This window comes from Sminthopsis crassicaudata, chromosome 3 (assembly GCF_048593235.1).
Source record: "Sminthopsis crassicaudata isolate SCR6 chromosome 3, ASM4859323v1, whole genome shotgun sequence".
NCBI classification, from domain to species: domain Eukaryota; kingdom Metazoa; phylum Chordata; class Mammalia; order Dasyuromorphia; family Dasyuridae; genus Sminthopsis; species Sminthopsis crassicaudata.
The window spans coordinates 544,157,962-544,175,064 of record NC_133619.1 but is presented as its reverse complement, the minus strand read 5'-3'; the positions used below and the strand labels follow the sequence as shown (position 1 = coordinate 544,175,064).

At 36.0% G+C, this 17,103-nt stretch overlaps 2 protein-coding genes across 2 annotated transcripts in view; both read right to left on the bottom strand.

The window, feature by feature from the left end:
* Positions 1-17,103, bottom strand: part of MAML2 (mastermind like transcriptional coactivator 2) — a 404,964-nt gene that overhangs the window by 209,186 nt on the left and 178,675 nt on the right. The gene's annotated exons all lie outside the window — the stretch shown is intronic.
* On the bottom strand, positions 6,378-6,811 carry LOC141559714 (small ribosomal subunit protein uS8-like; the record flags this gene model as incomplete). The annotated part of the gene is made up of 1 exon (XM_074297446.1): positions 6,378-6,811. A coding segment is annotated over one exon (387 nt), but the record flags the coding sequence as incomplete, so codon positions are not given.

Genomic DNA, 17,103 nt, shown 5'->3' with positions numbered 1-17,103 from the left:
TCTCCAGCACAGTACAGAAACAATGGTTTCTACAACAAGTTAAGGTACAGAAAAAATTATGTTAGGGAAGAAGGACTTTATTTCTTTTTTCAAAAAAATCAATGCAATCCAATATAGCTGATTTTCCATGACTAAGCAAAGCAGAAATCTTATTTTTGGCTCTTTGGCTCCTGGGGATTGTTATTCAGATTGGAGCCACAGGGACAGATTCATGCTGAGATATCACTATCATTGTTGTTATTATTACTATTATTATCTGCTATTAACTAGCTGTGTGACTTTGGGCAAATCACTTAACATTTATGACCCTCATTTCTCCATTTATATGAGGGGTTAAAAAAGGAGGTGGCCTACATAAACTTGAAGATCCACTCTGGATCCAAAATTCTCTGATTCTAGGCTATCAAGACTTATCACTACTAATCTCTTTTTGGATAGCTTATTTCATCTATGTGGTGAACTCCCTGTTCAGAAACTCCCTTCATCTGTGTTATTATTCCAGGCCTGCAAGCCTGGAAGACTCTGTGATTTAGTAATTCTCACAAGCAGTATTTGAATTAGGTTTTCCTGAGTCTTGAGTAATCCCACTATAAATCAACACCACTCTAAAAACATCCACGAATCCTAAAGTAAAAATAATAACACAATTTCATAATGTTTTAAGGCTCATAATGATTTTACAATATTTTTTTCCACCAGTTTTGTGATTTTATTGATATAGGAGGCACCAGGTGAGGAGCTCTTTCTTCTAGTACAGGTTGACACTTTCTCTGAAAGATATTTAAAATAGATTCTATCAACCCCATTTCAAAGATAAGAAAAATGAGGCTCAGAGAGGTTAATAAGCTAATAAATGTTAAAACCCAAAGTGGAGTCTAGATATCCCATATATAGCCTATCTTCCTTTTACTACATCAAATAAAACTTAGAAATGAGGGGTTCTATCCAAAATCATAATTTGTATTAAAAAATTTCAAATATCTTCTGATTGCACATTTTTAAAAATGGCACTCCAGTTATATTAAGTTTGCCACAAACTACTTACTGTAGTCAGCTTCCTTGAGGAAGAAGATCTTCCAGCTCAGATGCTAGGCAGGGTAGGAAAAAACTTGAACAGCCCAACTTTGAATTAGATTATGTGTAAACTCTTGGTTACTTTCTAGTGTTGTTGATCCTTCCTTTTCAAAATAGAGCTCAGAATGTTTTCTTAATATTCCATAATGTTTTCAAAATGTTCATCCCAGGAATTCAGTGGTTAATAATTAAATGGCTGCAGAAAATGATTTTCTCCCCCCCCATCTTATCTATGAAACCAACTAGCATTCCAAGACTCCTGAGTATTTGGGTGAGAAGTAGCATCTGCTGAACAGAGAGAACACCAGATAGTCTTCTTTGACAAAAAGCCTTCTTTAAGTACAAGGTAATATTTATACTGTTCCTTGTGAAAGGAAAAATGTTGAGTCTTCTAGAAACAATGAGATGGGTTTAATTAACCTATTGTTTTATTTGATCATAAATCGCATTCTCTCTTGCTCAGGCAGAATTATTTCGAACTTATGCATCATCTTGAGGGCTCATTAAAAGAGATATCACAGAAGAGGACATAGCCAGGGTGCTAATGGCAAAGGAAAAAACGCTGGATGTTCTCTTGGCCGATTTAGCCATCTGGGAACATATTTCTTAGGCTATTCCCCTTTTTATCCTGAAGAAATACACACACACACACACACACACACACACACAAACTCATATACATCCCTTTGAGATGCTACAGTAGCTGTAAAAAATTGTATTATAACTGAAATCCAATGAGATCCTATTCTAACCAAGATCTCAAATTCTATTTAAGAGTTAAATTGCTAAGTACTTGTCTTAGTTATTCTAGCTAAATATTGCTCTGATCAGCCCAGTCCAATAAGAACTGAATGTGGTAAGCTGGAAAAAAAATATATTGAACTGGGAGTTAGAAGGTCTGAGTGCATGAAAGTTTTAGCTCTTTCTGCTGGTTACTAGCTAGTCAAGTCAACCCTTGTTAGCTAGTTAATTAACCCTTATGAATTCCAGTTTCCTTAGCTATTAAATGATAATAACACACCTACCTCCAAGTCATTCTGGATATGTTTCTGTATATTTTTGCATTTAATTTTCTATGTATATCGTTTTCCCCTAAGAAAATTAAGCTCCTTTAATATAGGAACTGTTTCATTTTCTTTGAATCTTCAACACTTAGTATCATGTTTGGTACACAAAAATAATAGTAATAACTAGAACTTATGTAATGATTCAAGACTTGCAAATCCTTTACATCTTTTATCACATTTGGTCCTTACAATAGCTTTGGGAGGTAAATACTATGATCACAATCATCATTTTACTTAAGAAATTGAGGCTGACAGAGATTGTTACTTGACCAGAGTCTCACAGCCAATAAGAATCTAAGAGTGGATTTGAACTCAATTTCTTCCCGATTCCAAATCTTGCATGTTACCTAGCTGCCTCTATTTTAGCATTTAATAAATGCTTGTTGAATTGAATATCTATATAGCATCATAAAATTTATAAACTGTTTTATTCATGACAAAACAACTCTTCGAAGTAGAAGATGCAAGTTTTTGTGGATTTTGTTTTTTTAGAAGGAAGTAGGAAGGTCAATGAGTATGAGAGCTCCCGGCATGGATGCTCCCTTCTCCAATGCAGACAGGCAAATCATATGAAATTTAAATTCTCAGAGAAATGCCCAGGGCACTATGAAATCAAATGGTTTGCACATGATCAGGATGTATATCCGAAATAGGATATGGATCTCTGAGAGCAGCTTTTCATCCACTATAGCAAGCTTCTTCCTAATACTACACATAGTAGGTTTTAAAAATTGTTGGTAAGCTGAATTGAATCCTTTGTAAGAAAACAAAATGTATAAACATAAATTAATACTATTAATCTTGATTTTTTTCAGTAGTTATTCTGTTACTAACCACTAACTACTCCTTGTGCCTCAGTTTCCTCAATAAAGTGGGATGCTTTCCAAGGCTTTATCCAAAGCTAAGTTGTAGAGATGCTGTTACTCAGGGATACCATCATCCTGATAGTAACAATAAATGATTAACTACATGTTATAGGGGGCCAAAATAGTTAATTTACTTGCTGAATTACAACAATTCACTCTACACTCATCCTCAAGATCAGTTTCCAAATATCCATCACTTACAACTCTCCTCTTATTTTCAGAGGTGGAAGCAAAGTGTCAGTCTTTGCCATGAATACTGATTCCCTGTACCAAAGCAAGCCAATGGAAAGGCATACCTAAAACAAAGAGATTTTCTTTTCTTTCCTCTGCTTTACAAGAAATAAAGTTGCTCAAGTGATTTATCAGTAAGCTCAAAAGCTTACCATGTGGAATGAAGGATGAACCACCCAGAGAACTCTTCACTCCCTCTAGGGATCAGGGAAAGAGGAGGCACAGTGGACAAGGTGGATGGGTGACTGCTTTCTAGAGGAGCTTAGTTTCAGTTACAGGAAGGAAATGGAAGTAATCCAAACTAATTTCCAAGTTATGTCCAGCTTCCATTGACATGATTCTTAGTGTCTTAAAAGAGGCCAGTGACTGAGCAGGGATAGCTAAGATGAGGACATATTAAGTAAAATTTGAAAAGATGTTGACAATAATATTTCTGCACTCAACTCTCATCATACAATACCTCATGTATGCTCTATCCCAGGGGTTAGGAACTCTTTTTCTGCCAAAGGCCATTTGGATATTTGTAGCATCATTCATGGGCCACACAAAATTATCAACTTAGAGAATTCAAGCAGTGAAGGTTGTTTGTTGTACTTAGCTTTCAGTTCATCATTACCTGCAGTTGCCTTAGCAAATGATAAACCCTGTGGGCCAGATGTTGCCCACAGGCTTTATTCTCTGTCTTGTTCCATATCATTCCCACATTAATATGTAGAAAATCACCAACCATTTGGCAAGAAAAAATAAAACTTTACTTGATCCCAACATGGCATCACAGATTTAGAGATGGGAGTAAGTTTGGAAGTAATCTAATCCAATCCTCCTTATTGGGAAAACAAAGAAACTGAGCCACTAAGAGGCTAGAATTTGTACATGCACATTTAGGTAATAGGGGCAGATTTGTGGTTCAGTGGAGAGAGTGCCAGGCCTAGAGAGAGAAAAACATTTTCCTGAGTTCAAATCTAGCCTCAGACACTAAATATCTGTGTAACTTAATCCTGGGTAAGTCACTTCACTCTGCCTCAATTTCCTCATCTGTAAAATGAACTGTAGAAGGAACTGACAAATTACTTCAGTATCTTTGCCTAGAAAATCCCAAATAGGGTCAGGAAGAATTGGACATGACTGAAAACAACACACACAGGTCAGAAGGGGCAAAGTCAGGAGTTTTGTACCCAAAATCTATGACTGCAGTTCCATAGCTCTTTGCAAAGGCTTTTCCAGGTCAAAGGGAAGATCATTTTATCTGAGATTATTATTCTGGAGATGAGATTCCGATTTTAGCTGGCAACATCTTTCCTGCTGTAGGTTTTACCTCTTTAAGTTTTCTATCAAAATTCTGTGGGAAATTTATAATTAAAGATTATTGCTGATAAAAATATAAGCTTCCAAAGGGCAAATGCTGTTTCAATTTTGATTTTGTATAATAAGGAAAGACCAACCAATGGGAATCTTATCTGTGCAATGAGCCTCAGAATGTGCAATGAGCCTGCTTCTAGAAGTACAGGGTTAATAATGAGTAATGAAAGGGCTCTCTTCTCCACTTCAGAAAAAGTGAAATTATTCTCTAGCTGTTTCCTGTCTACTTGATATACAGTGGAGAAAATTTTTCAATTTGTTTTGTATCTCTAGAGTCTACTTCTAAACTCTTAGATCTTTTCCAGCTCTGGATCTATGAACAGGAGAATTTCTTTAGCAAATGTAAAGGTAATCTTAGTCTTTAAGACTAATACACACCCTTCTACTAAGAATGAGGATTCAGGTGAGATAGTATAAAATGATGAGATCCTTCGACCCACTGGGGCCTGAACTTTTGTATTGCTTGATATAATAGCAATGGAGAAGTTCCAAACGTTAATGATAGGGAATACAGGGGTCCCATTCAATCACTGATATCCCCTGTTGCTTTCTTAGAAAGAGGAAAGGATGTACCAAATTAAATCGCACAATTGTTTGAACCACAGGCATCTTGTCCTTTCTTTAAGGCCATACAAATAGTGCTTAGGTGGGTGGCATAAAAGTCTGGCCCTGAGGAGAAAAAATTGGAGGGCAAAATCTAAAATTGTTTCTAATGCTGGATTCTCTTAGTGAATGTGATTCACTCCAACAAGCATTTACTGAGCACTTTCTATGTGTCAGAGATAGTACTTAATGCTGGAGATACACACACACACACACAAAAATAAAACAATTCCTGCCCTCAAGGAACTTCTATTCTTCTAGGGCTAGGGTTCTTAATCCTGATTCATATATAGATTTTAATGAGTCTATGAAATAAAATAAGGGAAGAAAATACAGCCTTTTCCACAAACTCCTAACTGAAGTACCCCAATTTCTAAATGAAATATTTAAAATAATCAATAAGTAAATGAAATAAGTAAATAAATTATTCTCAGAAAATATATTCCAGAGGGACCATAGTGCACAAAAGTTAAATAATTCATGTTTATAGATTAAGAAAGTGATGGAAAATATGTATAATGCAGATCACATTTAAAAGCATGCTGTGTATACATCTTTTTTTTCTTGTAGAGTCATTTGTTAAACTTTTACCAGTGTAAATAGTAATTGTTTCTGTTCTGGCCAGAAACTCTGAGTCTTTTTCCTCTCAGACTGATTCTTTTGTGAAAGCAAACTAGGTGATCTTTCAGTTCTTGTCCAGCCTTTATGCACTGAGTGTTCCTTCAAACAAACCAAGACCTGGGCAAAGATCTTAACTTAAAAAAGTCAAGGTCTCCCCACTGCAGCTGGGCACTTGTCATTGGACTTTGATGACTGGGGGAAAGAGTGAGATTGATAACTCTGCATGACTCTGCCTCATTTAAATCCAATTCACTTGCAAGTCAAGACAATATCCTGTTGATGATTTCAGTAAAACCTGGAAAGACTTCCATGAACTGATGCACAGTGAAGTGAACAGAATCAGGAGAACATTGTACACAGTAACAGCAATATTGTTCTAAGAATAATTGTGAATGACTTAGCTATTCTCAGCAATACAATGATCTCAAGCAATCTCAAAGGATTAATAATGAAGCATACTATGTGCCTCCAGAGAAAGAATTGTTATTCATTGAATACAAACTGAAGCACATAATTTTTCTTTCTTTTCTTTCATTTTTAATTTTATTCAAGTCTTCTTTTTTCCCCATTGGAGCATTTTATTTGTATGTATGTTTTACACTCTTAGAAAAAGAATCCCAGGATTTTTCCTCCTGTGCATTTTTGTCTTGTTTCCTCATAGTCCATGATGCCAGCTGAAGTTATAAGCACAATGAACCCAAATTGACGGGATGGCAGCAGATTATTCTGCCACTTTTCCAGATCTTTGAAATAAGCATCAAATCTGGGGCTGATTACGCCACACTTGTTTAATCTGCCCCTGTGGTTCACAACAATTTTTCCTGCTCTGTGATCAATGATCTCAAATTCGCTGATGTAATTGTGCTTCATCATCATAGTTAAGAACCGGACGATTACTTTAGAGCACTGCCTAATGAGAACTTGGCATTTTCCTCGTTTTTCTGCATTGCTGATGCTTTTGAGAGCATCTGCCGGGACATTCGTGCACCATCATGGCGGCGCTGCAAGATGGCAGAAAGAGGATGGGATGGGAAAGCCTTATTCAAGTCTTCTTGTAGAAAATGACTAATATGGGAAGATTTTACATAGTTGTTCATATATAGTGTATATCTGATTACTTACTGTCTCAGGGAAGAGGGAGAAAGAAAATTTAAAACTCAAAACTTTAAATATAAATGTTAAAATTTAAAAAAAAAAAAAAGACATCACTCAGCTGATGTCATTAGACGTTTTTGAGAATGAGTAATGAACAACAAACATCAACTTCACCATGGGGAATAGCAAATAGGTTAATTTGTCTGGAATGTAGAGCCAGAGTACTAGGAAATCAGTTTGGAAATGGAAGTTGACAGCAACTTCTGAAGGCCAATTATACCAAATACAGGACTTTATATTTTATCCTCAAAGCAAGAAGGCATCATTGAAGCAACTTGATCAAGAGGGTGTTCTGGTTAGATTTGTGTTTTATGAATACTAGTTTTGTAGCTTCTGTGTACCAACTGTTCTGGTTGGGTTGGAGAATGGGGGGGGTATAGTAGAAAGCAACAGTCATTGCTATTTGTCAAATAATCATTTGTAGTCACAGTTTGTGCTTTTTAGTTCCAGTTTCTGATTATGTAACTCTGTGAATTCCTTTACTTTTCCATGTATCTGTTTTTTCATCTATAACAAATCAAGGGGATTGAGTTAGATGATGGCTAAGCATCCTTCTAGTTTTAGACCTTATGAGCCTAGGAATTAGCAAGAGGCATGTTATCCATGCATAGCTCCTGGATATTGGTGGTAGAGGGCTTGGGAGGGTTGAATGCAGAAATTGTCTTTACAATCCTTCCTCCTTCTTTTGGACCACTCCAGAAACAGAATAAGAAATATATATATTTTTAGGTGATTGTGTATCTTTTAGGGATAAGGAGATCATTTCTATCTTTAAGCCAACAGCTACTAAGGCTCTCAAGGACAGGAATGGGAGAACAGATCCTAGTAGGTACCAAATGCTAAACTTCAAAATCTTGTGGTAAAATAAGTGTCATTCTCAAATCATCTTTTCCCCCTTCTCAAATATGACTATTAAAAACTCCTAGATGAAAATGTAATGGCATTGTGGTGTCTCCTGGAATAAATTTCACATGAAGTATTGTACATGTTAAAGGCATTTATATTCCCAGAGAATGTGGGTATACATTTCACTTGTCCAGTTACAACTCCCTATGAATTTACTCAGCTGGCTTTAATAAAGTGAGGGGAAAAAATCTAAAACTCAACAACTGTGGGAATCTTTTCTCTGTGTGTACATTATGAAGCAAGAAGGCCCTTGCAACAATAATTTCACACCAGCCCCACACATGTGCACAGATGGGAAACCATGAGTAATTCCCTGTCATATGTTTTCCAGCTTCTAGATATGTGGAATGCCATATTCTATATCAATGCTTGAGTGAGAATGGGGGTGATAATCAAACAGGCACACCTTGTGTCATTTCCCAGAGGAGATCTAAGGCTCCCTGGAAAATTCAAGATCCCCCCTCTTTTGCCCTTTGCTGTTACCCCATAATAAAATTATTTCTGGTATTTATAAGCCCTCTTTGGCCAGAAAGTCAGCCCTCAGTGAACATGCTACTTTCTTCCTTTTGACAGATTCAATTTAATTCAACTCTGTATGGAGTTAGAAGTATGTTGCTATAGGGGCAGCTAAGTGGTGCAATGGATAGAGCACCAGCTATGGTGTCAGGAGAATCTGAATTCAAATCTGACTTCAGAAACTTGACACTTAATAGTTGTGTAACCCTGAGTAAGTCACTTAACTCTAATTGCCTGGTCCAGAACAAGAAGAGAGCTGCATAGTGCTATAAAAAGAATTAGAGGACTTGGATTCAAACTCTGGCTCTGCTACATTATGATCTTGGGCAAATCAATTTTATTTTCTTTGTTCCTTTCTGTCTTCCTTCCATGCTTCCTTTCCTCCTTACCTCCTTCTTTTCTTCTCTTCTTCTTTCCCCCTTTCACCCTCCTTCCATTCTTTTTTTCCTTCTTTCCCTCCTTTTTCCCTTCCTTTCTTCTTTTTCTCTTTCCCTCTTTTCTTTTTTCCTTCCCTCCTTCATTCACTATTTCCCTCCTTGCTACTGAATTGAACACTCCTCATTATAGTCTGGGATCATAGAATCACAGATCGAAAGGAAGAAAGGTTTATAGAATCCAGTGAATTTGAAACCCTCATTTGACAGGAAACTGAGGCACAAAGGTCATACAGCTGCTAAATCAAAGGCACAATTTAATTCCTTCCAGGCTGCATAGCTACTTATCGTGACTCCTATTTACCTTACTCAAAGCCCACTTCCTAAGAATTCCATCTTGGGTCTTTAGTATCGACCAAAAAGTAACTTTATTTCATGGGTCCATGAACCTAAAACACTAATAATTTCTACTGTTTAATATTTACTGAACACCTACAGGGACTCAGGAACCAAAGAAAAGAACATCATAACAGGCAGTTCCTATCCAGTGACTTTTTCAATCAATATTCTACACTTAGAAAATTTTTGTTTTTAAAATTAGAGAAAGAATGGTCCACACTCCAGGTTGGTGCTTTCTAAATTGAATAATAATTGCTGCTGATATTATCACTTTGAGGAGTCTCAGGTACACCTTTATTTCTTTCTCCATTGGTTTCTTTGTGACCCAGAAAATTGTACCATTCACTGAAAAAAAAAAAGGATATAGTAGTTACAGGTTCTTTTGCAGCAGGGATGCTATTTCTTATTAGGGTAACTGGAGACAAAATTAGACTTTGTTCTACCTTTAATGTGTCCCCAATCACAGTAGACCAAGAACTTGCCAACTCTACTGATAGTGTGCAAAGCAGACCACTAGAGGTGATCTGGCTATAAGACCCTGGGAGTATGCCCACAATTGCAGACTCATAGCTAACATGGGGGGATCAGAGCTTTGTTCCATAGCATCACAATTTAGAGGGTGCTGACAACACTCACGCTTCTTCAGCAGCTTAAAAACAACTGAGCTTAGCACCGAGTTAGCAAGAATAACTAATTAAAATAGTAAGCAAGATGATATGCTTTTCCAGCCAAACCTTAGGTAAGCTTCCCCACACCTAAGATGAAAGACTCTCCTTTGTCCTGGGGTACCTATGTTCCTCACACCCAAACTAAGTTTGTCTTTAAATTCTAATTTAAGGATGCTTGCTTGGTATGCTACTTGCTCTAGCTGCATTTTATAAAGTTTATCCTATGCACACTCACAACAAAATGCTAGTTATAGCTCTTCCTGGATCATTCTGGATATACCTCTGAAAACCAGAAGAAGAGATATTCATCTTATTATGTGAAGTGTTGGAAGCATATAAAACATAAACTTCTTAAGAGAAAATCTGAATCCATTTTCATATTATCTCTATACTTAGTTGAACTGGGGTAGTTCCCAACTAACATGGCGAAATTATTTTCTAAACCTATTATTTAGAATTTAGTATGTAGTTTCTCATAAAAACAATGTCAAAAGTAGTAGCTAATTTCTTAGCTCATACCACAAAAGTCTGTATTTGTTGTGCCTTAGTACTGATGGTAAAATACGTTAAGAGCCTGTGGATTTCTAACATAACATTCTATTGGAAAATGGCTTTTGAGTTTTGACTTGGCATGTAAGATAAGAAAGACACATCTTACTGTGGTAGAAAGAAGGGACTCTTCTATCACCTTGGCAAGAAGGAAAGTCCCCTGTCTTTTTGGTGAAAGAAAGGAATTCCCCACCATGGCAGAAAGGAGGGAGCCTTCTTTTGAAGGGATATTCTTAAGGCAGATGTTTATATGATAAGGATTACATGTAAAATATAACAGTATTCACAGAACCAATAGAATAATAGGCTCCTTAGGGAAGGCACTATTTTGGTTTTGTCTTTGTGTCCTCAGAACTTAGTCTAATGCTTGGCACATAGTAGGCATTTCATAAAAGCTTATAGAATATTGAATAAGAAAATCAATGAGACTTTAGCACACAGATTGTTTTGATAATTATAGACTAAGTAAAGCTGAGGTATGTGAACACAGTAAAGGTGAAATGGTACAGGAAGTGAAAGACGAGCCTGGGTTGAAGTCAGTTTACACTATTGATTAGCTATGAATTTTTGGATAAGGTGGCAAGGTGGATAGTGCACCAGGCCTGGAGTCAGGAAGATCTGAATTGAAATCTGGCCTTAGACACATATTACCTATTTAGCACTGGGAAAGTCATGTAATTTTGTCAGCCTCAGTTTTCTTATCTGTAAAATGAGCTAGGAAATGGCAAATCACTCCAATATCTTTGCCAATAGGATCAAAAACTGTCATACATGATTGAATTGACTAAACAACAATTTGGACAAATCACTTAATTTTTCTAAACCTTGGTTGCTTCATCTGAAAAATGAGGATAAACCACCACCATCTTACAGAGCTGTTGTGAGGAAAGTTTTTTTGTGAACCATAAGGCACTTAATAAATAAGGGCTATTATTGTTTTGGATTCATATTTTGTAGAGGGCCACAGATAGCAGGTTTCCTCTAGGCTAAAGAATCTTATACCTCACCCAGAGTTCCTCCCCTATCTGCAGCCCTCTACAGATATTATTTTTTAAAATCCATATCTGTGATTTCTCTGTGTGGAAATTTCCTCTAAAAATGCAGATGAACAAAATCATTTATAATATACAGTTTTAGAAAATTACTCAGGGAACATCATGAAATGCAAAATGAATAATTTTGATTATATTAAATTTAAAAGGTTTTGTACAAACAAAATCAATGCAGCTGAGATTAGAAAGGAAGTAGAAAAGTGGGGGGGATTTTACATCCAAGATTTCTGATAAAGGCCTAATTTATTTTATATATATGTATACATATATACATATATATATAAATCCAGTGAATTATATATATATATATGTATATATATATAATATATATATAGAGAGAGGCAGAGAGAAAATTGACTCAAATTTTTAAGAATACAAGACATTGTACAGTTGTTAAATATCAAAGGATACGAATAGAGCATTTTCAGAAGAAATTAAAGCCATTTCTAGTCATATGAAAAAAGTTCTAAAACATTTTTGATTAGTACAGATTTGATTAGTAGAGATACTGGGTCTGTATCCTAAAGAGATCATAAAAAAGGGAAAAGAACCCACATGTGCTAAAATTTTTGTAGCCACTCTCTTTGTAATGTTGAGAAATTAGAAACTGAGTAGATGCCTATCAGTTGGGGAATGACTGAATAAATTATAGTATATTAATATAATTGAATATCATTGTTCTATAAGAAATGATGAGCAGGTCTAGAGAAACTTACACAAACTGATGCTAAGTGAAATGAGAACCAAGAGAATATTATACATAGCAACAACAAGATTATGTGATGATCAACTGTGTAGACTTGATGAAACAATTCTCTCATTGGCTTTTGATCAAGAACAACCTAATGACTCAGTAGAACTTGAAGCAAAAGCAAGGCATTACAGCACTGACTCACATGCATCCCTAGAGTCCCCAGAATTTTCAACAATGAGGTGATTCAGGGTAATTCCAATAAACTTGTGATGGAGAGAGCTATTTGCATCCAGAGAGAGAACTATGGGGACTGGCTGTGGATCACAACATAGCATTTTCACCTTTTTTTTTTTTTTTTGCTTGTTGTTTGTTTGTTTTTTTCTTTCTCATTTTCCCCTGTTTGATCTGATTTTTCTTGTGTAGTATATTAAATGTGGAAATATCTAGAAGAACTGTATGTTTATTCTATATCTGATTATTTGCTGACTAGGAGAAGAGGAAAGTGGGGAGAGAGGGAAAAAAGTTGGAACATAAGGTTTTGCAAGAGTGATGTTGAAAACTATCTTTGCATATATTCTGAGAAATAAAAAACTGTTATTAAAAAAAGAAAGAAAGAAATTACTCAGAGCACTGAGAAATTAAGGGACCTGCCCCTAATTATATAACTATTATGTGTCAGAGGTAGAATTTGAATGCAGGCTTTCCTGATTCCAAAGCTAGCCCTCTATCCATCCACTTTCTACTCATTATTGTCATCTACCATAATTTATCTGGAATATGGAGGATAGTTTAAAAGATCTTCATTTTCCTTTAGATCTTGATTAAACCATTAAAAATGTGTTCATTCTCCTAATTGCATAATACACTAAGTTTCAAGTTGTCATGACCAGAAGCCCTTTGAGGATTATGAATCACTAATAGCACCATCTTATTAACTAGAAAAATATGTTATGATAGAAGCAGCTATCTATGTTAAAGAAAATTAAAGTCTTCTGAAGGCAAAAAAGATCAGGAGAAGATGAACCAGAAAAAGAGCAGCAGGACCAACTGAGTGCTGATTAATTAAGGGCAGGTCCCTTAATTTCTCAGTGCTCTGAGTAATTTCTTTTTTTTTTTATAACAGCTTTTTATTTCTCAAAATATATGCAAAGATGGTTTTCAACATTCACTCTTGCAAAACCTTATTTTTGTGTCTTTTCACAACTGACATGATGATGGATCTATATTCTCTAAAACAATTTAATTTATGCCTATAAAAATCCAGATGACAACATTGTGAAAAATATAAAGTGGATTTTTAAAACTAAAACTTGGGGCTCATGTTTGTGGGTCTCTTAGGTCTTAGAGAAGCTTCAGAAATATCAGGATCATTTTTCCCCTTTCTTGAATGCCTTTTATCTGGTCTATGTTCAAATTTCATTACTCATTTCTTTCTACAGGGTACATAGCACAAAAAGACCATCTATTTTGAGTAGGAAGTACCATGGGAGTAATTCATTTCTCCATTAAAAATGGAGTTCTTAGGGAAGTGGAGAAAAATCTTTTGTAGGAAAATTCTGGGGACTCTAGGGACTCATGTGACTCAGTGCTGTAATGACTTGCTTTTACTTCAAGATCCACTGAGTCATTAGGTCTTCTTGCTCAAAAGCCAATGAGAAGATTGCTTCATCATCTTAAAGTACCAGGCCCCTATATGTTTATTTCTACACATGTTCCAACCTTGGCTACATATATGTAGATATGTGTACTTTGCCATGCACACTAAAGGTAAATAAAATTTAAAAGCATTTATTAACTATGTGCCAAGCACTTTAAGAATATTATCTTAGTTGATCTTTACAATAATTCTGGAGGTAGGTACTATTATTATCCTCATTGAGGCAAACAAAGGTTAAAGTATTTGACTTAAGTTTCATAGCTGATTTCTAAGGCCAAATTTTTCAGTTCACCTTTTCCTGATTCTATGTCCAGCTCTCCATCCATTATGCTATCTGTCTTTCGAAAGAAACTAGGAAGAGAGTTCAAAATTACTTTGGGATGAATTCTAAGATTAGAGTAGATACAAAAGTATTCAAACAAGGTAAGAAATGGATTTGACATTCTGAAGATTTCCCCAGATCCAAGATATATCCTGATATATATTTTACTGCCACAAATTTTAGTTTAAAAATCTACATACTTTATTTTTTGTTGTGTTGCCATTTGGGTATTTATCAGTTCACAGAAGAATGGAACCATGGAGGCCATAGTCCAATTTCTTCATTTTGCAGATGAAAAATCTGGGCTCCAGGGAAGCTAAAGGAACTTTCTCAGTCATACAGGAAGTAAGTATATGAGATAGGATATGAACTTTGCTCCTCTAACTCCAGATCTAGTATTTCTTCTTCTTCTTCTTCTTCTTCTTCTTCTTCTTCTTCTTCTTCTTCTTCTTCTTCTTCTTCTTCTTCTTCTTCTTCTTCTTCTTCTTCTTCTTCTTCTTCTTCTTCTTCTTCTTCTTCTTCTTCTTCTTCTTCTTCTTCTTCTTCTTCTTCTTCTTCTTCTTCTTCTTCTTCTTCTTCTTCTTCTTCTTCTTCTTCTTCTTCTTCTTCTTCTTCTTCTTCTTCTTCTTCTTCTTCTTCTTCTTCTTCTTCTTCTTCTTCTTCTTCTTCTTCTTCTTCTTCTTCTTCTTCTTCTTCTTCTTCTTCTTCTTCTTCTTTTTTTTTTTTTAAAGATCATTGAAATCCAATTTGACTTTTAAATAAATCTATAATCAGGATTTTTTAAAAAAGAAAAACTAAAACTATAAAAAAACTAAACAGTGAATAAATATAACAATATCCCTTCAAGGAAATAATGTTAGGCTAAACACACACTAAAAGATGTGTGAACACCTGTTAAACGTGATTAGAAAAGCATGGAAGACACCCATGCACCTAAGAAACTCTCTTAATTTTGCATGGCAGGATCAAAACTGTGAGCATCTAGTAATGAAATGAGAAGGTCAAAGAACAAGGTGGTACAAGATCATAATCAGACAGTCATTTTTTAGTAAGATTGTGCAGGGGAAACAGCATTTAATGTGTAGTGAAGTGAGAATTTAAATTTTCTCACATTTTGATCGGAAGGCAAAGTTAAGAAGAGGGGAAAAATACTTGATCTTAAGCTCTACTAACTGGCTTTGAAGGAAATAACCTGGCTATGCTGCCTCACCCATGCCAGAGTACTATTAACTGATTTTGAACTCGCCCTCCTAAGCCCAATAGGAAAAGACTGACAGATTGACTCCTTGAGAAATGAAAGTTAGAGAAGGGCAATCTGTCACACAAGCTACCCACACTGCAAGGAATGAGGTCATCCCAAAAGGCAGCTCTTATCAGGTTTAATGGTGGGAAATGCCAAACCACAACCATCTCCAGCACAGCTTTAGTCAAGACCTGAAAGGCCCTTAAACAGCCCTGTCTGAATAGACCAGGTTACCCATCTTGCCACTGACCTGAATATGGGGAAGAACAAAAGGATCAGAAAGAATTCTAGCTGACACAAACTAGGAGAGAGGGCCTTTGGCTGCTGGGGCAGGAAATAATGCTACGGAGAATTGAAAGGCCAGCTTCCTTCTGAAAAGGAATCAAATTGTGATAATTATTGCTCAATGAAACATCCATCTTTCCAGGACTTCAGGCTGTGTGCACTCCTGATTTGATTACGCAGTGCCTTCAGAAAGAAGCCCGTTCAACTACTCTTGTTTCTTGGCCAAGAAAAACCCCAAATGGGGTCACAAAGAGTAAGACACGACTGAAAAACGGCTGAACGAAACTGAAAGCTTCTTTGAGGGTCTGGAAGACGTATATGACTGTGATGTTATGCTTCTGCTTGGCAACACCATGTTGCTTGTTATGACAACAAACTTTTCCTTTGCCTTCCCAAAGCTTTTCAGATAAAATACTAAGGCTTGTGTTAATCGGATAATGCTGATCTTTATCCTCCCATAATAAAAGGAGAGAGAAATTTCAGGTGCCTAGGAGTGAGGATGTGTATATAAGTGGTAGAGTCTGTGTCTTCCCTGGTAGAAGACCATTTGAGCAAGTATTTGGCAACTGATGATCTTAAGGAGTTGCATGGGACCCAGAGTTATGCAGCCAGAACAGATTAAGAAGCAAGATCTGAAACCACATTTTCTCAGTGTCAGACCAATTCTCTGTCTTTCTAATAAAGGCACAGAACAAAGAAAATATTCAGGGCCAAATTAGGCCCTGAAAATTACTGTGAGGATGATAAAGGAAAACAGCAAGCATTTATAAGACTCTTTAAGGTTTGCTAAGAGTCTTATACTTTTATCTCACTTGATGCTCATAGAAATCCTGTGATGTAGGTGATACAGAAAATAACAAATTATCCACATTTTAGAAATAAACAAACTTAGATAGAAATCACTTGCCCATGGTGACAACATGAGTGTTTTGAAACAGAATTTGAATTCAGTCCTGTTGACTCTAAGTCTTGCACTTTATGCACTTCCCTTAGTCTACTCTTTTGGTATTGCTTCTTGCCCTCATTTTGAGCCTATAACCACTGCTAAGGTTCCTAAAATCCTCTTGCCTTTCCTCATTTCCATTTCAAAACCTATCCTCAGGAAATGTTCTGCTATCGCGTATTATCGCAACTAGGTGCAATCCTGTTTGCTTCAACTTCCTCATCAATGAGCCAGAGAAGGAAATAAAAGCTCCAATATCTTATGAAATCATAAAGGGGGTTATGAAGAGTTGTAAACGAATGAACAACATCATGTAGTACACTCAAAACTTGGTTAACATAGTCTGTCATTGAATTACTTTTCTGGAGTTCTTGCAATTTCTCCTTGCATTTTGGAATAAAAAGCCTCACCTTCTACTAAGGAACTCAGACATCTTGGAGCCTGATGAGGAAAAGTATATGGAAAAGGGGAGGGAAGCAGTAATAAGGACAGGTTATCTTCTTCTTTGGTTGGAAACTG